At 49.5% G+C, this 22,647-nt stretch overlaps 1 protein-coding gene across 3 annotated transcripts in view; it reads right to left on the reverse strand.

Annotated features, from left to right (window-relative positions):
- Positions 1–22,583, reverse strand: part of SRGAP3 (SLIT-ROBO Rho GTPase activating protein 3) — a 106,501-nt gene extending 83,918 nt beyond the window's left edge. Inside the window, exons 1-2 of one of the 3 annotated variants that reach the window (XM_027640680.1) lie at positions 21,891–22,583; positions 16,644–16,761 (exon numbers count right to left, since the gene is read on the reverse strand). In XM_027640680.1, the coding sequence (XP_027496481.1) occupies positions 16,644–16,692 (49 nt within the window). In that variant the 5' untranslated portion in view covers positions 16,693–16,761; positions 21,891–22,583. Of the gene's footprint in view, positions 1–16,643; positions 16,762–21,601 lie in introns of those variants that run through there. The other 2 variants (XM_027640679.1, XM_027640681.1) reach the window with 2 other exon arrangements.
- Positions 22,584–22,647: the final 64 nt, after the last annotated feature.

Below are 22,647 nucleotides of genomic sequence, written 5' to 3' on the forward strand. Positions count from 1 at the left end.
GGCGGGGCCCTGGCGCCGCTCCCGCGCTCAGGTTGCGCGCGGGGCGGGGCGTCCTCGAGCCCCGGCCCCGCCCCAGCCCCGCCCCGCCCCCGCCTCAGCCCCGCTGGGCTCGGCCCCGCCCCGCCGGGCTGCGAGCGCGGCCGGACCCGGAGCCGGACCCCGGACCCCGGACCCCGGACCCCGGACCCCGGACCCCGGACCCGTCCCCGGCCGGACCCCGCCGAGCGGCCCCGCCGGTACCGGTGCGTGCCGATCGCCCCGGGTCCCACCCCGCGGGCGGCGTCTGTCGCTGTCCCCGCGTGTCCCCGCTCCCGGAGCAGCCCCTCCTCAGCCCAAGGCTCCGGCCCCATCCGGACGCCGCCGGGCCAGCGGGACTGCACTGGGGCAGATTTGTCACCTTTTGTTAAAATGAGGAAAAAAAGGAAAAAGTGTTCGTTCCAGCAGAAGCAGCAACAGTACTTAAGGCTCTTTTCAGGGGTCTTGGCTGAGCAGTTGGGACCCGGTGCCATGAAACCCCACACACTCGCCAGCAGCGTTTCCAATGGCTCATCCGAGCCCATACACCAGCCATGCTGCAGACTCGGCTTCTGCAGATCCACAATTCACTGAGTGGCTCCTCTGTCCACTTCCAGCCACGCTCCCACCACTGCTCTGCACAATAGGTCCTTTTGTGGGTGCCCTGTGAGGACTGAATTCAGGGAGATTTGATGATTCACAGTTACTCTGCCAGCTTACAAAAAATAACCCCAGCCCATTAGACAAATAATTTACCTAGTGCAGCAGGCGGCACAGAGGAGCATTCTGCATCCCAGCGGCCGGGAAAGGCCCGGAGAGGAGGGAGACAAGCGATCACTTCCAGGGAAGCACAGCCACTGCAGAGCACGAGGCCCGGGTCAGGGCTGAGCAGGGTCACTCCTGCTCCTGGAGGGCCCCAGGGAGGGCACGAGCTGTGCCAGACCCCCACTGTCACAGGGAGAAGCAGAGCACAGGGCAGGGAGGGCACAGTGACAATGGCCATGAGCGTGGGGCAGAGTTTTGTGGTGGGGCAGAAGCAGCTGGAGAGCGCATGCTGGTCCCTATGGCCAGTTGTGCACCGTGGGGGACTGAGATAATGGAAAGGAGCAAGGGAGGAAAACCCATTGATCTGGGATGGGGAAGCCAGGAAGCTGTACCCACTCTGTGCCAAGGCTGTGTAAACCCTCAGCAGGGCAGGCAGCAGGCTGGCCGTCTGATCTCACTGCTTTGGGTTGTGTCACTCACCAATACACTAAAGATTTTGTGTCAAAACATCTTTGAAACACAATTTACCTTGGTCTGGGCAGTTTCACAGCACTGAGAACAGCAGGATGGGGTGACAGAGCCTGCTGGCAGTACAGCTCGTTATTGGTTAGATGGATGATGCAGAAGGCAGACAAGAACAAGTCAAAATGCTGTGTGCAGGGAGGTGGCTGGGAGATGAACTTATCTCCCAAATATTGCTTAGGTTGGGTGAGGAATTTTTGATGGTGGGCAACATAACAGCTGACATGGGGAAATGGAAGAGAGATCAGAGCTCTATTAAGCTGTTAACAGCTGTGGTAAAGGAAAAGAGAAAAATAACACACATTTTTTACAGAACAGGAACATGATGTCTTGTTCCTTCAAAGCCAGTACCACTCTGAGGGGACCTTACAGTTCAGAGCTCACTCTCCACAAAAAAACCCCAAACAAACAGGAAAAGAGAAGCATGGGCCACTTTATAATGGATTCATTCCAGCGGCAGTCGCTTCACCTTGTAACACCCACAGGGATCTGGAGAGCAAAGACCAACATTTCCTAAAACAACCTGTGCCACAGGACAGATTTTAATTTCTTGCCAGATTGGTTCAAATGTATGAGGCCCCCTCTAAGGTCAAAGCCAAGAGTCTAAGAGTGTTGCACATCTTTTACCAGGGTGGTCCACAATACAGTGGTGAAAGAAAAAACTCAAACAGTCATGAAATGATCCAGCAGCATCAGGGGTTTTTTGTTACTCAGATACCAGGAAGAATAAAGAAGCAGCGATGGCTGAAGAAAAATAATCCAATCACAAATTAATGATTTTTAATAAATACCAACATCTAGGATCATTTGTGGAATTTCAACTTAAAACAGCTTCTTAAAAGGAAGGATTACATTCTAATTCACTTTGTGACACTTACAACACAGAATTTTTAAATGAAGAATAGGATGGGATGGGATTTAATCATAATAAACACTTCAATCTTGAGGTATAGAGAAACCAACAGTAACTATGGCAACGTGGTCACTCCAGTAAAGCTAATCCAGATTATTTCCAGGGCAGTAGCCTTGTGTGTGCTCAGGAAGCAGAGGTAATGTTGGCTTAAAGCAATTCCTAAATTAAGGAAAATCTTTAGGCAGAAGCTGTCTTGCACTCTTTGTTTCCAGCTTCAGAATGTGTTTCATGATGTGCTGAACATACACACAGCGGCCTCAGCAGGGTACACGAATGCTGCTTCCAGAGAGACACTTGTGTACATTGCCATGAGTCAGGCAGACCCTCTGGTCATGGATTCACAGACTGGTTTGGGTTGGAAGGGACATTGAAACTCATCTCATTCCAACCCCCTGCCATGGGCAGGGACACCTTCTACTAGACCAGGTTGCTCCAAGCCCCGTCCAACCTGCAGCCGAAGACAAGTCTTGATTTCTGTATGCAGACACATGTTTCTTTTCAGGTAAAACATCCCAGAAGTTTGCTTTTTATTTTTACTTTATATGGGTTTCCAACAGCTCAGTTGTAAGTAGAAGGGTATCCCCCAAAAGTATGAGTGTAGGGTCCTTGCAGCCATGAATATTCAGAGAAGAAGCAGAGCACTCTAAATATGTGCCCACCTTGATCTCTGCCTTTTCCACTGTTACCATTTTAAGCCTTTGTCATACCAGTAGAATTCAGCATTACACTGGTCAAACATTCAAGAAATGGGAATATTTATTTGTGACTAAAAGCACAAGGAATTATGATCAACAACTTGGCAACAGCAATAATTCCCTGCAGCTCTAATTCTGTAAAAGGCACTGGAGTCAGAAGCTACTCAGAACCTGCTGTCACTGCACGAGGCCAGGGTTGCACCACAGACGTTATCAGTGGTGAAAGGGCTCTTGTGAGCAGTTTCCTGCTAGAGATCTGTTACCTCTGTTTCCTCGGGGAGGTTGCCCAGACCCTGTGGGCAAAGCTGTGCTTTCGTTTTCCTGCTGTGATCAGCAGCTTCCACTGGTGCCTGCTCAGCCACTGTTCTGGGAAACAGGCACCCTGTGCCCACACCCAGGCTCTTTAGGAAGGACATCCCCTGCACAATGCTGGCATTTTTGTGTTAATATCCAAAGTGTGCATCTGAAATCCAAGCAGCTGTTTAAGTGCTGCCCACAGGATGGGTTGGAATCCTTTGCCCTGGACTAAAGCCCCCAAAGAAGTGCTTTTGCACAACAACTCTTTGGGAAAAGTGACAGGACCCATGCTTCTGGTTAACTCTGTTGGGCTCCTGCCTTGGCTTTGATCTTGTACTAAACCTACGTTGGCTCAGACTCTTCTTGAGCCTGTCCCTCCTGCACACACCTCGCTGAAGCTGAAGCTGCCAAAGCCAGACCGTTAGTTATACTCCCACTAATTCAGAGTAAAGCTAAATATGTGATATTTCATGTGCGTCAGTCACCTCCCTTTCTCCAAATGTCGTTGCCTCTGCCTCTATTTTCTCCCATTTTCCCCTATTCTCTTCTCCTCAGGGGTGAGGATTCCCCACGCTGCACTCCCAGGAGCCGCAGCATGGTCCCACTGTCTCATCTTTCACAGCACAGCACAGCTCTCTCCAGAGTTCAGTACAAACCCCTGTCATTTGGTGCAGTTGCATTTGCAATCTGGCTGTGACTTGATCCGTGCTTTGCTCATGTGGGATGATGCTGTTCTCCCATGGTTACCTGCTGCCAGGAGTCCATCCCAGTGCTAGCAGCAGTCCATGCTTTGTGTCATCTCAAACTCGAGTGGCCTCTCTTCCCCTCGCCCCGTTCCCCACAGCGCTGTCCCCATCAGCCCTTCCGGAGCAGCCCTGTCGCACGAGGCACACACAGGTGACAGTCCAACACAGTGACAGAGCACTTGCTCCAAAGGCTCGGGGCTGTGACCATCCCCATGCAGGAGCTCTGGACCTCGGGAGCCAAGGGCCAGGGCTCTGAAGGTGACAGTCCCCACACTGAGGCGGGTCTGTGTCAGGCTCTGTCCCACCGACCCCAGGGCATCCGCGTGTGCAGACGTGATCCCAGAGATGCAGGTCTGTGGCCTCTCAGGGTCTGCCCCACGAGAAACATAGACTGGGGGGCACAGGGGGAAAGGACTGAAATGCAGCAGTGCTTTAAGACCAATTTTAACATTCCTAAATCCAGATGATCTCTGTTCCTGTTACTCAGATTTTATGTTTCTGTGCTGTGCCACTGGCATACGTTGAACTTTGCCGAAATCGTACTTGCCAAGAACTGTTTGTTTCTTTTTAAAGAATATCAAGGCTTTGGGGATTTTGGTACAGAATATGAGTCGTGGCTTAAAACATATGATGTCCACATGCAGAAGAAATAAAGCCAAGAAATCCAGTGTTTATAATCACCCACTGGATTTAAATAAGTTAATTTCATTTAATTGGTTTCTGAGGGGAAGGAGGAAAGAGCAACACAGGAATTCTTGTCAAAAGAAGGCACGATTTCCATCTGAAATCTAAGACAATTAATGCAGCAGGATTCAGTTACTGAAGGCAAAAAAGAAGGGAAATCAGGAGTCAATTGAGTTGCTGCAAAATTTAATATCTTGCTGTCATCTTTGTTCTTGGTAGAGAGTTGCTGTAGCAACAGACCAAAAAAGAACTTGCACAAGAGGAGGAGCTTGCTGCTCTTTTAACAACATCTCTTTATCCTCCCTGAATTACTGTTTCTGACCAGTCAATGGCATCCCACAGTATCAATGACTCTGGACACAAGGCCAGAGCCTGCAAGTATTACACCTGTCACACACACAGCGGTGTTTTCTGCTCCTCCCTGCAGGTCATATGGTGGCAATGTTCTTCTGTAGGACTGAGCCTGTTTTTATCACATGCAAGATGCTCCTATTCCTCGATCCATTTCCATCACCGGGGGCTCTGCATCCTGCAGATCAGCACTGCCTGTGACAATGCAGCTATAAATAAGAGACAGTTTTCCCTACCACTGCCTTTCCAGACGATGCTGACGGCACAACAGCTCACAGTAGCTGCATGGGACAGCAGAAGGCAGAAGCTCCAGGGTAGTGACACCAGCAGCCTCAGGGCCACTGCACAGGGCAGAGAAAAGCCATGGGCAGTGGGTCACACTGAAGCCAAGGGAGAGCTCCCACATTGGTGGCTGTTGGGCTGTCAGTGTTTTCTGACACTTGGGTCCCTGCTGTTTACTGTTCCCAATTTAGTCACACATGATCTCCATTTCTCCATCTGGAATGTGAAACCCACTAACGGCATTTTTAGGCACTTTGGGATCCAGAACTCCTAAGTGCAGGAGCAGGTTGGAGGGCAGCCATGGGAACTTTCCCTGTGTGCCCTATGGAAGGGCCCCTTCACTGCCCAGTGGAAGTAGCACCCCCAACCTGGCCATGATGGTCCTGAACATCCCTGCACCCAAACAGGGTCCCTGCATGTCACAGCAGTCCACCTGACATGGTGCTTGACTGAATTTGGCAGCAATGCAGGGAACTGAGGGACATCCCTCCGTTCCTGCCCAGTGTTCCCAGCAGCACTCTGCTCTGCTTGGCAGCAGCAAAGGGCAGGAGGAGCATGTGGGTGGGCATGGGGCCCACTGGGACAAGAATGGGGGCTGATCTGGGACACCGAGATCTTGGCCACATCCCTGTTTCCATGTCTGTAAGTGGAGTTAGAATTCCTGCTCCTTTCTGGGGTACTCTCCTGTCTGTTGATGCAAAGGAGCATCCCCCTGTGTGTGGGCTGGGTGTCCCTGCAGTCCTGCCCCTGTAAACAAGCACCACTGAACTGCTGTAGAGATTTGGCCTAGTTTGATTTTTTAAACTTCACCCCGTTCTTCCTCACTCCAGCATCTCCATCTGTCCTGGCATTACCTGCAGCCAGGGAGGCTTCTGGCAGCAAGCTGTCAGGTGACTGGGGCACCTGGCACACGGCAGGTCACCAGAGCAGATGGCACGGGCACCACAGCACGTCCCTCACCAAAGCCACCCCAAGTGCCATCGTTGTGTCCCCAGGGCCACAGTGAGGGCCCTGCCTGCCTGTGGATGTGCTGGAGTGGAGGCTGGAGCCCTCCTTGCACCCTGGTTGGCATTTTTGCTGAAATGACTCGGGTCTGTTGTACTGGAGGCAAATGATGCAGTACCTGCAGCTGGAGCCAGGCGCGGGTGGAGGGGCCGCCCCCGCCCTTTGTTTGGTGGCAGCAGCCCCTGCCCGCTCCCGCCTCGCTGGGGGCTTCCAGCGGGAGAGGGGAGAGGAGAAAAGGAAAAGCCTGGGAAACTGAGCCTGCACTGTGCACTCACACAAAGCGCTATTGTTCAGGGCTCAGAGATGCAGTTTAGTAGGGCAGGCTGTCCTCCCCAGCACGGCACACAGGCCCAAGGGAAGCTGCATGCGGGGCCTCTGTCTGAAGTGACAGCGATTGATGAGGGAAAAGGGGCCAAATGGAAAACATGGCTTTGAGGGAGAATTCAGCCCTCTCATTAGAGCTGAATATAGCTGGCCAAAGGGGCCTTCTCCTGGAGAAGCCCCAGGCTTCAGCTGCATTCACAACTTCATTGTAAATTCCAGCACGACAGTGTCATTTCCTGAACAGAGTGGAAAGTTTTGGGGTGTTTTTAAGTGCCCCTTCACAGTGACACAGCAGAGGCACAGAGACCTGGTGACCCGGCCCGTGCACCGCAGCAGCTCCAAGAGACTGAGATTTGATTGCATTATCTGAGGTCTCAGTCATGTAGTAACAGCCCACCTAGAGGGGTTTTTAGCTTTTTTTTAGGAACTTGGACTAGGCACAGAGACATGGGTTCCGTGCATTACCCATGAATGTGCCACCCCATGGATTATCTCCCACTGGCCACACACAAGAAAACATATGCCCTGCATGGAACACCTGAACCCAGGGAGTCCGATGAAGACATACCTTCCCTGGAGAAGGAAGGCTGTTTACTGGAGCAGCATCAATCAAACCTCCCTGGTACAGCTGAAGGAGCACAAGCACTTTGCTGGCATGTGCTGTGTCAGCATGCCTGGACCTGGCCAAGCCCCTCCTGGGTGCGCAGCAACGCGGTGTTCCCGTGCCGAAGCCCCGGGCTGCCACCTTCTGTTCTGGGAGGGTCACCGAGCCCTGCCTCAGCCTTGGACAGCGATGTTCCCGCAGCTCACAGGGAATCCTGAGCCTTCACACAGGCTGCAGCTCGGGCTCAGCCATGAGGCTGCCCCCGCACAGTGAGGGCTGGCAGTGCCCGCTCCACTCAGCGCCACAGGGACAGAACAGCAGCCTGGGGCAGGCAGGGAAGGTCTGTTAAACCACCACAGGGCACATCTCAGCCCTGGCTGTGCCTGCAGGATGCAAACTGACTCCTGGAGTGAGCCAAGGACAGCAATCCATTTTTATGCCCTATTTTTAAAGCTGTTTTCTTCCCTCTATTCCCAGCATCACTGTGCTTTGGGTTTGACAATTTGTGTGCACAGTGAATCTAATTTGATTTTTATCCCTTTTGTCTCCCTCTATTTTGCACACTACATTAGGCTTTTGTTCCAAGGCAGTTAAAGCAGATTTGCTGTGTGCTGTGAGCTGCCTCACAGTGCTGGCAGAGCCTCAGAGCACAGACAAGCACCACATAACAGATATGCTGTCGATAAGGGGGAGGCTTGCACAACGGTGAGGCCCAGAGAGCTGGGATTCTCAACAACAGCAGTAAAACCAATTGTGTGTGAGCAGGTTCCTCCAGCTGGAGAGCTGCACCCTGCACTGTGGTGGCTGGAGCTGCAGCCTGTGGGGGACTTGTCACAGAGGCTCCAAGAGCTCCAACAGAAATAGCAGCTCTGCTGTTGTTCAGCTACACCCTGATGTTTGGTTTCTCCTGCCCCTCTTTTTAACCTCACACTGTGTTGACCGTGGCTCTCACAGCCCTGTGACAGGTGGAGCTGGCAGGGCAGCAGCTGTTTGTGGCCCGAGGTGCGTCCCCACAGCCCCCACAGGCCGTGCTGTGCATCCCACCCCCGCCACTGGACCGGGCCAGCTCCTCCTGTGATGCTGCTCAATGAGTTGCGTGTGACTCCTTCCTTTTAGACAGGATCAGGACTGCCCCAACATGTTCTAAGTATAGCCACAATTGCTTTCCAGAAAAAAAGTTGCATTAATTTGTGTTGGCACTGATTCGGCAGTGGTTTCCCATGTGCCAATCATTATGATACATTTCCTTTTCTACCCTCCCCTAATCACTGCAATAGAAAAATCTGGTTTACAGTGACAGTGGCATATCCATTAGATATTATTTATGTGTACACAGAACCAGAGATGCTCAAATGTACATAGATTCAATTGCCTTGAGGAGGAAACAAGGACAAAAGATATTTTGTCTTAAGACAATAAAAAGTACATGGTATGAAAGAAGCTACTGGTTTAGCAATACTAGATTATTTTTTTTAATTAATGTGGACTTTTTATACCTGTGGATTTCAGTTTGAAGGAAAAAGGCCACTCTCCCAAGGCAAGCACAGCAGTGCTCGGAGAGGCAGCCCTGGAGGAAGAGAAAGCTGAGGCAGAGCTGTGGGATCAGCTGAGGCAGAGCTGTGGGATCAGCTGAGGCAGAGCTGTGGGATCAGCCAGCCAGTGCAGGAGCAAACTGAGGCACTGTTCAACAAGGGACCTGAGCTAACCCTGCGTGGGGCTGAGCTACTGAGCCAGCAGAGCATCACTGGGGCTTCGTGCCGGGCTTCAGCAACCCATGATCACACCCCTGCAGCAAGGGCCACGCTGCTCTGCTGCCTCCCCGCTCCTCTGCATCCTCTTCTTCCTGCTGGCACCGTGGGCATTGCAGCACCCAGTTCTCTGTGCTGCCCTGGCTGGGGCTCAACCTGCCAAAATGGACCACATCTTGTAACTCATCCAAGTTAAAGGACCTCTGACAGGGGAAGTACTGGGGTATGTGCCCAGTGCAGGATCCCGAGGCACAGACCTCTCAGGAGTACACTGCTCCAGAAGGAAAAACTTAATTTCCTGAGGGCTCTCCAAAAATACAGCTCAGGAATGAAGGCACTGACCTGAAAATCCCAACCAAAAGCTTGAGTCACTCATCTCCAAAGGCACAGCCCACATGTTTGAGGTTTTAATTTCTCAAACATCCAGATGGGCCTTTTTATTAATTTCACTGCCAGAAAACACGGCAGTGACCTTGGATCCCTGCAGCAGGATTCCAGAGGCTCCACGTCCTGTGGCACTGGGCTGTGCAGCTCTGCAGAGGTGTGATACCTGTCAGCTCTCACAGCGTCTCTCCAGTGAGGACATGACTATGGGGCTCCTGTTCCAAAGCACTGGCACTGCAGGGATTCAACTGGATCCAATAGCTCCCAGATCTGAGGAGCAGAGCAAAACACATGTGTAAAACAGGAACTCAGCAGAGCTGTGCCAGCTATCTGCGTGCCCAGAATCAGTGCAAAACGTTGCTGTCAGATCTAACTGGCAACCTCAACCACAACACAAACAACACAGCCTGCTTGCTCCCAGGGACTCATGGCCAGTACTTGTATGAAAGGCAACAGTTTGTGGAGGATTTTCATTTAAAATAAAGGCTGACATGATCTTTCATTTCAGATTTTAATTAAGCTCCCTTGCCAAGCTGCAGAGAAAAATCCTGAAAAATGTAATCCAAGAGCATGGTAAAGTCTCAGATGTCAAAGGCGAGCAAAATCCTGAGCTGCTGTTTTAATTGTAATTTCATTAGTCCAAAGGACACAGCATGTTCTCCAAGGAAGCTCCTGCATCCCCAATGCTCACAGTCTGACTTTCTGTAGAACACATCAAATGCCAACCAAGATGCACGTATAAGTCCACATTTCATTCTTGTCACAAGATGCTGATTTACCTGCATTCAGGGTATTATTTTTCCCTCCTCTCACACTCTCTCAGCTCAAAGAGAGCTATTTACAGAGCTCTTGCCATGTCTCAGGCTGAAGGCCTCAGTCCCCCATTCTTTACAAACCAGTCCCAAGCCCCCTGTTCCTGGGCAGCATGACCTGGCTCTGTGGGATCTCTCAGCATGCTCAGGACCAGCCCCTTCCATGGTCCCTGTGCAGTACCACTGACCTGCTCAGCTCAGATTTCTCATCTTATCCTTCTCTTTCTGTCCAGGATTCGGTTAGTTTTTCACCAGGGAGATATGCAGATAGCCCAGAAATATTTACAAAAAAGGGCTAACAGTGGTCTCCAGCACAAACAGCTCCTTCCCTTCTGCTGGACTAAGGAAAACAGTGCTGGGGGTGGCAGTCCTGCCCCAGCACAATCCAAGCAGTCGCTGTCTCCTGTTTCCATAGCCTTGGCATCCTCCCGTGTCCCCTTGCGCTCCTGCTCCAGGTTCTTCCCAGAGCTGTTTCATTGCCAGCATTTGGCATCTAGCCCTTGGCATGCGCTTAAGGGGAGGAAATATTGCTGACACCAGCACCAGAGCCTGCTGCAGCCTCAGGGGGAAGCTGCTGCATGCGCAGGGAGCGGGGCCAGAGCAGAGGGAGCCCCATTTCCTGAGCAAACCACCCGCAAGGTCACTGTTTCATAACGAGCTTGAGCCGGGCCATGGGGGAACACGTAAAATACTGCAGCCCTTCTGCTGCAAATGCTTCGAAACAGCTACAAAAACTTGGCACCAACACAGCAAGATCTTTGCTCTGACTTATTCTGCACTAAACTGAATCCCACTAATCCACAAAGTTTGCTGTGTGAGTGCGGTTCGGGATGGAACATGGGGGATGAGTTGCTGCTCCCTGTTCCCTCAACTGTCACTTCTCATCCAAAAGAAAAACTTCTCATCCAGGTCAAAAAAAAAAAAAAGAACCAGGTCATCAGAGATAGTGACTGACACCTCCACACTCTTCTAGGATGTGAAAGCACTGGGGAATCACCGGGTATGGAAAACCACGCATTGGGGACAACTGGTGCCTCCCTAAAGCTCACTTCCACCTACTGATTTACCTCACAAAATAATTCACAACTGATTGAATAACAGTGTTATCCCCATGCAGGAGCCACACACCATATACTGTTGGTCCTCTGGAAGCTGTACCACAGCCCTTAAATACAACACACCTGACATGTGACAGGCAGAGCTGGCTGCCAAGGCCCACTGTGGGAGCGAGGAGCACACCCAGGTAGTGAGGGTAACACCGTGGAGGGAGTCCCACACCCTCCAACCCAACATCTTACAGATGGCAATTTGGGTGAGTGAGCCGTATCAGCAGTAAATTGGACTCATTCCTACAAAGGGTCATCCTCCAGCCCTATGAAAAGAGTTTGAAGATTGTAATGTTTCAGAATTCCAAAATAACAAGTCTTGGTTCTCTGGCTTCACTGTTTTGCAGCTCAGACAAATCCCTGTCCCTGCTGAAGGGATTCCCTCCAGCCCAGGGCAACGCATGCTGGCAGGGCAGCTCTAGAGAGCAGGATGGCCTGGCCAGAGGATTGGGATCCACAGCCCAGGAGACTGACAAACTGGGAACTACTGCCATGGCTGCAAGTATTTTAGACAATGAAAAAAGTCTGCTCCTAACAGCCATGTAGTCATGGATATAGAACGGACAAATCACTAAATTGCAGAAAAACAGTGAGAAAACTTAAACCTGGAGTTTGTTCTGGGCTCTGCTCCCCGCAGAGTTGCACAATTTTCTCAGTTTCACTTTAAAATACCCCCATGATTTAATACTAAAAAGCTGGGTCTTGAGTGAAGCCTGGATTCCCTGCAGCTGATTTCACAGAGTGAGTTCAACACTGTCTAACTCGTAAGGCATCTCTGCTCAGCCTCTGAAAATCCCAGTGCTGCAGAATCTGTTCATGATATCTGCTCAAACAGAGCATTCACCACAGCACAGTAATACACAAAAGTTCACATGTGAACCAGAACATGCAGGGGGTTGTCTTTGGCCCTAAAGAGCATGTAACTGCATGAAGGACTAATACAGATTGGTGGCACTTCATGAGACCCTGCTGGGGACTGTGGATTTGGAATGGAAACTTAATTATCAAATCTGAGTTTTTATCTTACTGATATCATCTTTTTAAAATTATTTAGGGTGAAAGTGTAGCAGCAAGCAGACATGTTATCCAGGATTACTCCTTTTCCCAGTAGAGAAAGGGCTGTCCACCCACAGCAGCATGAAGCACATATAACTCTCTACAAGTCTCTGTGTGAGCTGTACAAGCCCTGAGGCCCAAAGGAGCTGCTGGGTTTGGCAGGACAGGTAGCAGGAAATGCAGCGTTTGCACGTGGCTGCCTCTCCCCTTGATGCTCCCTGCACAGCACTGGTAGGAGAGAAGGGCTCGCACTGCAAGCAGGGACCTTTCTCATGCCAGCACTGCCCCAGACAGCCCAAGGAAAGGCCCCTCAGCCTGCAGGGAGGAAGAGGCGGCTCCGTGGTGAGACACGTGTGAGAGTCAAGCCACAGATTCGAGTACAACTGCCCACACGTAGAAGAGACAGGGCAGGGAGGGGATGGGAGGGGAAAAAGTCACCGATTTTCCTCCCATGCTCCAGAAGCTTCCCAGCTGGGCCCATGGACAGCTCCCATCCAGCAGGCAGCTCTCGAGCCCACCCTCAGAGGGGCCATGTCCCCCCTTCAGCAGCACCTGTCCCAGGGACCTGCCCTCAGATGCACTGTCTGTTCAGGTTGTGGTCAAGTGCTCAAGAGGAGACAACCAAGGCCTGAACCCTTGCTTTAGGTTTTCAGTTTGTTTAATGCAGCATTCCCCTACCAGTAACTCAAGGCTGTTACTGCAGAGCACAAGCAGAGCACAGTTGCAGAGTCCTTGTGTCGCTGCAGCAGCGATGGGAGGGAACACGAGTCCCACTGCCACAGACACATTCAAATTCAGAACACAGGCAGACTCCAAAACCACTCACATGTGAGATGTTTATAAAAGCAAGGAAGATATCACCACTTTTTTTTATTATTTAAAATGGTCATTTCCCCTGCTCTCTCTGTCCTTAAAATGAACACTTAAGAATGTGTTCAGAATTGTTCAGGAGTCTGGCAGCAGTCCCAAAGTCAGCTAAAGCTCTTCCCAGCTCCTCTTGTCACTGTGCCTAGATGCAGAGCAGAAATTCCTTGCAGTATCAGCATTTTGACTCCTCAGGCCCCCACATGCCTTTCTTCTTCCCCCTCAGATTCCCAAGCCAGGGGGAAGCACAGAGGCCATTCTTTACTTCTCACTCTCTCCCCATTGTCTTTCCATGTGCAGGAGTCAAGTATTCTCCCCACATAATTTTTTTATTGGAATAGTGAAGCACAGGTGGAAATATCACCTGAATTATGATATTACAGAACAGAATCATGGAATCAACCAGGTTGGAAAAGACCTCCAAGATCATCAAGTCCAACCCTTGATCCAACACTGCTGTAGTTCCCAGACCATGGCACTGATGCCACATCCACTCTCATCTTAAAAACCTCCCAAGATGGTGACTCCACCACCTCCCTGGGCAGCCCATTCCAATGTCTGATTACTCTCTCTGTAAAAAATTTCTTCCTAATATCCTACCTATATTGCTTTCACTAGCCTTGATATACAAATGCCTTGAAAAATTATTTGTAAAGACATTACTTTTGTCACCCAGTGATCTCAGAAACAACAGAACGCCCAGTTAACACAGCTGGGATGTGCCACCCTTGTAAGTCCTTCACTCCACACTGTTCTCACCTGCTTCTGTTGTCTGTCTCACACATCTGCAGCACTCAGACCTCTCACTGTCCATGTGATATTTTCTCTTGAAATGCACTTTTTAAATGAGATTTCAGATTTGCACATTCTTGTGCTTCTAGAGATGAAAACAACTCCCGTTAGCCATGAACACAGTTCACTGGACTGAGTTAAGTCCTTGCCACATCCCAGTGAGAGGCACAGATGGATGTGGTAGATCTTGCACTGCATGCTGGATCTAGTTTGTGTGTGTGTGTGTGTTACACAGGCTCACAGAAGATAAGTCAGATTCAGCCCCTTCATTCAGGGAAAGCCCCTTGCAGAGTGACTCACAGCAGAGCTCCCTGTCCACACGCTCCCCTGACAGGTGCTCTGAGCAGCTCTCCTGCTCTGAAACCCCAAGCACAGGGATGGGATTCCAAAGGTGAATTTTTGTGCAGAATAGGATTCAAGGAGGTGATCAAACCATTTGTTTCACATGGCAAAAGACAGTGCAAGTTTTCCACTTAAAAGCATTATGTATAAAATAGAAATGAACCTCTACTAGTACATCAGTTTAATAGATTTTTTAAAGTAAAACCCAAAACCCCAGGCTCCCCAAAAATATCCTTTAATTGTGTGCATACCAGTCTCCTTTCAAATATTCTCAACAGAAGGATTTCCATCCAGTAACATAATTGAAATCTCAGCAGGACATATTTGAAGAAATCAGCTGACAATTCAGCTGAGCTGCCCACAGCCACATCCAGCTGCAATGCCCATACAGGTTACATGCAGACTAAGAAAACTGCCAGCAGAGTCATTGGCACAAAGGTCACTCCAATTTCTGCCAGGCTTCAGCTGTTTAAGGAGTTGTGATTTCCCAGTAAAGCCAGTGGAGCCTCCCTGCACCACACGCTGCTGAACGCAGCACACGCTGCTCGTTCATGCCCAGGACACACAGCCCCTCACATGTCACCGTGCTCTGTGGAGCACTACAGTAATTCTGCCTTTTCTCTCACAGAAGTGACTAACAATGAGCTCAAAATAATTGACTGGCCAGGAACAGCAGCTCTTGTGTATGGGCAGCCTCACTGGCAGGTGCTGGTTACACTGACTCAGAAGGAAAGAGGTCACAGGTCTCATGTACCACTGCTTGAAACACAGTCAGCACAGACAGTGGCTCTACAGAAAAGAGCCTGAAACTGATTTTTCTCAGCTCAAGATATCAGTGACTGCAGGAGCACCAGGTAACCCCTGTGTGTGGTTTAACGTGCCCAAGTGATGGAGTAATGGATCCTGGACCCTCAGAGCAGGGCCAGGCACAGGTTAATGGAGGTGAATCAGGATATTGCAGTTATGATGCACGATACTGCAATACACTATAGATCTTGTACATTCCAGCCCAGAGAATAATTAAAAAGACTTTATAAGAGCTTTTTTATTTGGATGTTGGGGAGAGACTTTATAATTTCATTAGTCTCTGTTCTGGCCCCTAAGTGATACTTGGCAGGTCTTTTAATATGCAAAAGCCTCAATTTGTTCACTAATAAATTAGCTGTTAGGAAAACAAAGCTTCACAACAAAGGCATTAGTAAAACACAGCTGCAGACTCTGAAGATGCTCAGCAGTGTCCATGGTAGCTCCCTGAGGCCATATATTCTGTAGCATCAGTGTCCTTTTGGACTCAGGTAGGAGCTAATCAGACACACCGAGTGTAACAGAAAACATGACAATTGTGGGGCCACAACAAGATTATATATCTCCATCTACTGAATTATGCTTCCAGATCTGTTAAAAATAACTGTAGGGATTATCTGTTTTCCACTGGTCAAAGCTCATGCCAGCTCTGCCAGCACTGTCACCATTCCCTGTCTCCTGGCTGCCAACGCTGATTCAAGACCAATAAGTTGTATCCCCGACTGGGAGAGGAAGAAATCTGAGCTGTGCAACCTCTTCCCTTCCTCACACAGGCCACTGAGGCAGCACAAAGGACTGGATCCCAATAGCCCTGTCTGACTGGTCAGCAGCTCACACTACAGGCTGCCTGTCCAAACTTCATTCAGACTTTGCCAGCACCAGTTGAGGCTAAAATCCCATGAAAAATTCTGAATTGTAAACTACTTCATCTTTGCCTGCTTTTCTATTTATTTCTGTGTGTAAGAATCTTTCTTTTAATAAGTTGTCTCAAAATAAACTTGACTGTCAGGTCAGAAGCAAATGCTGTAGGTTAAAAGGTGATCTGAACCAATCCCCACACTAACCCTCACTCCTGTAGTAAAGCCATGGTAACCCCCTGAGCAGCAGTGAGGTACTGCACAAGAGTAAATCCAGTACACAGCTGGAATGTCACTGAGAAGGAAGTGGTAAAGCCATCACCCAAAGTCCCCTGAAAGCAGAACTTTCTTCAAGAGGTCACAGGAGGGAAGAGCCTGGCACCTTCACAGGGATCTTGCCCTGAAAAGCTTTCTTATACTGCCCACAGCATTTTTACTCTAGAAGGGCAGGTTTTTGATTTCACTTCTCAGTGTGTATATTGAAACACAAAACCATATTTTTAAAAGCAGTCTATGGAGCCAGGAAACAGCCCTTTGAGACATCAAACATGGCTTCAAGAGAACATGTTTGAAGTCACAGACAATCTACTCTGTATTTCTGAAAATTCCCTCTCTGAGGCCAATGGTTACAAAGTCCTCCAAGAGGGATTTGGCAGTGCTGGAAATCAAACTCACCTTCTCCAAATTCTTCTAAATTGCTGTGCTTGTGGAGGACTGAACCCATAAAACAACAGCCAGAGCAGCTCAGCTTGTCCTCAGGTCACAGGTTCTGGCACGAGAGCACGCAGGCTGCCTGCAGTAGGAAGAAAGGAAAAACTTCTAGGAGGCAGAATATAATGTTTGGCACTAGCTTTCAGAAAACAAAATATACTAAATTACATTTGAAAATGCTGATCAAACCCTATTTCATTTCTTAAATTTCTTCCCCAACTGGTATTATTTCACTTTCCTTTTCCAACAAAACAAGCCTGATCCAATTAAATCCAATCCAGAGCTGACTTCATCTCAGTGGGCTCTTCACCTGCTCAATGCCAGATCTTTAGTGAAGAACACGTGGAGAAATTACCATTTGATGGCTGATACAGGGCATAATTGCTGAGTCTGAGAGGAGCTGTGGGTGAGCAGCTCCCTGGGCACAGGAGAGTGACACCCCCGGGATGGGTCCTGCAGATTCCAGCACTCCTGAGACCACTGTGGGGACACAGGGATGACCCTGCAGTGCCTCCCCTGACCCTCTCCCTGTACTCGAATGACAAAACAAAAGAGGGCCCAAAAACCTAACCACAAAAAGCCTCTGTATCCTTCTTCTGGGAGAGGCTGGGGTAAAGGGTAGATATGCTTTGATTTAAGCAAGAGATTGGTATCTCTGGAGCAGCTTCCATGGGCAAGTTGGAGAAAGAAAAGATCTTGTTTGAGAACCTTCCCAGGCCTTGGGCACAAACTGATGAACACCTTCAGGAATTCAGCAGTTATGTTCATGCCTGCTGACAGAAATTTAGTATCTGTGGCTTTTAGGTACGTAGAACATTAGACAAGACTTTTCAGTTACTGGAGGTACCTGGCAACTGGACTCAGATGCCTAATGACAGGATGGGAAACTCAGGAATGTAAGCCCAGGTGCTGGGGCTGGGAGTTACCACTGCCCTGTTCTCTGAACAAATGTCCACTCCAATCCATTTGCCACAAGCAAAAAATACAGTCCAGGTCTGCATTAGCTGCAGTAACAGGCAACTCTTTTCCTGAATATGCTTTTCAAAGAATTTAATTTTCTGAAATATATATTCATTCAAAATCAAAGGAAAACTTAATAATAATGGGATCTTGCTCATCCACCTCCAAATAAGGCATCAGGCTTTGGCTACCTGTGGCCACAGCTTTGCCACCACCCCTCCTTTTTCTCTCTAGCTGCCAAATGGAGCAAGTCTATGAAAAGCTGCCCAAGTCTGGAGTACTTTGGGAGCCCATTTTAGTAACACTGTGTTACAGGAATATTGGTTTGGTCTACATTTAACAGCTAGACACCATTTCCTGTCCTCGTGCCACATGTCCAGGCCTGGGCCCAGCCCCACACTGGTGCTCTGCAGTGCATATTTCCATGAAGGGTGAGCTGGTCAGATCTCAGATATGAGAGCTCAGGCAGCTGCCCAGATGGAGGATGCTTTATGAACGCAGCAAGAGATGTAAACAGAGCCAAAGACTATGATTTCTTGAGTCTCATCTGATTTTAACTATCACAGTGAGCCCAGGGTTCCCTTGAAGTGAGCCTCAAACAGATCTAGTGAAGGCAATGAGATTATTCCAGAAATATATTCACTCTACACTTTCATATGTATTTCAAAGGAGCTACAGCTAAATACACAGGCTATAGAAAACCAGGCATTCCTACACAAGTGTGTGATTTTCTTCAGATCCACAAGAAAATGTGTTGAACTGCGTTTTTGCTGTCCATGAATTTGGATCTAAAATGTTCTGAAACCACAACCAAGAGCTAATCCTGCCCTGTCCTGCACTGTGACATGCTAGTACAAGGACAGACAGGCAGCTGGGAAATGTTACATATTTGTGACTTGCCAGAAATCAAAAAAGGCTCTAGCAGCACCAAGCTGGAGGGAAAAGCCCACGCAGGACAGACTTGTACTGAATCCAGGTAGGAGGTGCTTCCACCATAGCAGGGACTGGAGGCAGCAGCATGGTGCAGCAGGCTGCTGCCTCGGGGTACACAAACGTCATTTGCAGTTATCTGGTAACTCCCAGAAAAACAACTCAGAGTCCTGATGGCACCTGAGGTCAGGACTGCTGATCCATTTAATGCTTTCCACCCTCATGCTCTGACTGGCACTGTCACTCTGGCTCCTTCTCAGCCATTCCAAAGCAGCATTTCCAGGAGGGCTGAAATGCCTCCTTCCATACAAGGACATTTCAGGTGACTCCACTGGTCCTGAGGTTTAACTCATAAAGCCTCCACAAACCACCCCAAACAAACAAGTTCATCTCCTAGCTAAGTAGGTGCAGGATGTCTGGAACCAAGGACACCTGTTTTTTCCACCAGGCATTCCAGACTCTCCACTGGCAGGACCCTGAACACCCTGAGAGCTTCATCCCTCCCAGCAGCCTCCAAGGCACAATGGGACTCAGGAACAGGGAAACCCAGAGCCCAGGAAAACCAGGCAACACCCATATCACTCCACTGAACCCAACAGAAGCTGCTGCTGTGACCTAAAGCTCCATAAGTTTTGGATGAGAGACATCAGAGAGGCCCCAGCTGCACGTCCCTGATGTGGACAGGCTGTTGCTGACTGAACCAACACATCTGGAGTGACATGTGGCAGCTCACACAGGACTCTGCTATGAAGGCTGCTGCCAAGGATTTGGATTAGTTGTGATGTTTAGTTTGGATTAATTGTGATGTTTTTCAGTCCAAAGTAAAAGTTGAGATGGCCTGAAGCAAAATCCAGGCACTGAAAAAGATTAACTGTCTCACTTTAAAGGCTGTCTTTGATGTAAATTTCTTAGTATGATGTATCATGAATATTAGATCTTCCTGTCCTCCAGCTTACCCATGATGGCCTTGCATGCTTAGGGATCTCAGCACTCCTTAATGCTTTATTAAAAACGTGGGCTGCTCTGAGGAACCCCACTTGTGTTTTTCTCCTCCTGAAGGTCAGGCCCCTCCCCAGGTATGTCCCTGGAGGCACAGGCTTTGCAGCTGTGTGCTGAGGCTGAACTAGAAAGAAATGTATTTCCTTGCTCAAAGGACTTCTGCAAACCCAAGTGCTGGATGGGATTTATACAACATGCTCTTGTCATGCAAGACAAACCAGACCAGTTCACACCAAACTCATTCTGCAGCTCTGAAATGAACTCAAACCAAGTGGTTTCTCCAGGCGAGACAGATGTAGTCATAACTTGGCACTTCAGTACTGGAAATTCAGTGCCATCTCTAAATTTGTTTATGCCCTACCAAATTCATTAAACCAATGCAGGAAATTAATTTCTGTTCCCCTGGTAAAAATTAAGCAAGGCCTTTGAACACCTGTCACTGCTTTCATGAAACTCATTGGTGCAAGGTTATGTGTGCACACTGAGTTTCTTGCTGATGAGGCTCCCTCAACAGTTTCTATTTCACAGACCTCACATATGACAAAGCTCAGTCCCTGGGCACAGGTGTACAACCAGCACAGCAAGGCTGACCAGTCTGATATTTTCAGCACGTCTCACATTCTGTAGAATGAGCTGCTCATCCTCTGTGGCCTTATCACAGCTCTGACCTCCCAGAGTGGCTGCACCCACACTGCCCAGGCACAAGTTGCTAACTGTGGTTTATTTGTTCCTATGCAAAATCTGCTGGGGACAGGAAGGGTGGGATGGTCCCTTGTTAACCAAACACCTCCAGCAGCAAGGGTTTGCCACACAATTTCTCACTTTAAATTGTGAACTCTTTGTCAACTCTTTGTCGTGTCCTATCACCCACCAGCCTCAGTTCACAGCTCTTCTGACTAAGGCCTACCAGTGCTGCCACAATACTAATTCTTCCCCATCCAGTAACAGTTAAGCTGCCAATTCACTCCTCTCCTGACCTCTGGGTGTCAAAATAACATTATCCTTCAGCTGGAGATTCCCAAACACCATACAGTATTATCTTTCTCTCGTGCACATGAAAATAGTGAAACTCGAGGAAAAATTAAGTAACTAGATTAGATGTCAGGAAGAAATTGTTCCCTGGGAGGGTGGGGAGGCCCTGGCACAGGTTGTCCAGAGAAGTTGTGGCTGCCCCATCCCTGGAAGTGTTCAAGGTCAGGTTGGATGGGGCTTGTAGTAACCTGGTCTAGTCCTAATTCCAGGACAAGTTATTGGTTTTAGTAAATTAAGGGTATTGTAAATGTTCTTCAGTTGTGTGTCAATATTATCAGACAAATAATAATGACCCTTTGGTCAACTGGACAATTGCTATCTCCATCATTGCACTGATAACCTGAGGAGCAAGAGTGCAGAAACATTCAGCATCCTCTGTGATCCAGCCTGCTCTTGACACATGCATTCCAAATGGACAGACCCAGCTCCCCCAGGGCACAACCCCTTCCAGACAAGTGGACAGCCATGCTTTTCCTTGGGTATGCACTAAACCAGCCATGAAATCAATGCTGCCAGCTCATCAGGAACTGCTACTGCCTGTAAATGGGGCTCACAGAGCTGCCCAACAGGCACCTGCTTTCCTTAACTGACTGCAGCTGCTCCTGGGAGCCAGTTTGGTTCCTTGGCTCTGGGAAATGGGTTCATAATGGACACAAAAATGCAGCTTTGGTTCGGTCTTGAAGACTGTCATATTTTCTTTCCTACCAAAACATAGGTAGGAGAGTGGGAGAGCTGCTGTGGGACTTGGCCACTGGCAGGAAGCCGTTCTGCGAGTGGTGCCTGGACAGATCTTGAGAGCAGCAGCACAGCAGGCTGATCCCTGCTTCTCACCTTCCCACGTGAGGCCAGCTGGGAAGGTCAGAGCTGCTGCTGCTAGGCCAGACATACGGAATGCATTTAAGTGTCTGGCAAACACCTTCACCAAAATATGCTGAAAATTCTGCTATTGAGAGCAGCTCAGCAACCCAAGCTCGTTATCCCACTCGAAGCACAGAGCTCACCCTTGCTATACGAGTTGCTGCAGGATAAAGCTGTGCAAAATCTGCCTCTGCTTTAGCACGTTTTAAGTTCTCATCGAAGAAGCCATTTCACAAACTTTCTCCAGTGTGTTTATGATCCAAATTCCATGGTTTTCATCTTATATTTTCAGACTTGAATCACAAGTAAACCCACACCTTCCATCATCCTTGGCATGCGAAAGCAAAGCGATGCTTCAGAAGACTCAGTGGCAGGAGCAGTGCCTCAGGCCTCCTGCTCAACACTGAATGTCACAGTGCAGCCAGAACTCACAGGGGGAAATGAAGACAGACAATGCTGCTGCCAGTACACGCTGCATCTGCAGAGAAACTGCAGGGACAAGTTGTGTTTACATTTATCAATCCAGTACTGGGGAAAGGTAAAGACTCCGGGACCCGAAGAAAAGAGGAGGAAAACAGTGCCTCTTCAGCTTCATGCTGATCACGCTTGGGCACAGTGACACATGCATGGCTGTGGCAGATAGCTGGGGTGGCCTCTCTATGCCTCCTGAAAGAACATTTAGCTGCTAGATTTTTCTTTAAAAAAAATTCTAGTGCTGGAAACGTGCTAAAGACAGCAGCCCGACGATCGAAGGAACTGAGCACTTTTTATAGCAAGGAACGAAAAAGGAAATGGCCACTCATGGTTTGCACAGGGGATGCGGCAGCAGCGGCGGCTCGCGCTGTGCGGGTGCTCGGGAGCTCCGTGCCGGGACCCCGCGGGCTGCGGGGACAGAGGGCAACGGGCTGTGCTGGCTTTGGAACCGGGCAGTGACCCAGCGCTCCTCCAGGTACACCGATGGATCCCGTTCCACGGTGGGAACGCGCGTGGAGCCGCCGCCTTCCCTGGATGTCCGGTCACAGCCGCCTGCCCGCAGTCCATCGCGGCAGCGACCTGCCCGGCTGTCCCGTCACCGCCGGTGTCACACACCGACCGCGCGCCCGGCAGGAACGTGTGCCGGGCTCGGACCCCGCTCCGCTGAGGGGCGCGGGGGAAGCACGGGCCGGCCACACCGGCTCCCCCTCACGGC

This window comes from Corapipo altera, unplaced genomic scaffold (assembly GCF_003945725.1).
Source record: "Corapipo altera isolate COAL_440 unplaced genomic scaffold, ASM394572v1 55, whole genome shotgun sequence".
Classification (NCBI taxonomy): domain Eukaryota; kingdom Metazoa; phylum Chordata; class Aves; order Passeriformes; family Pipridae; genus Corapipo; species Corapipo altera.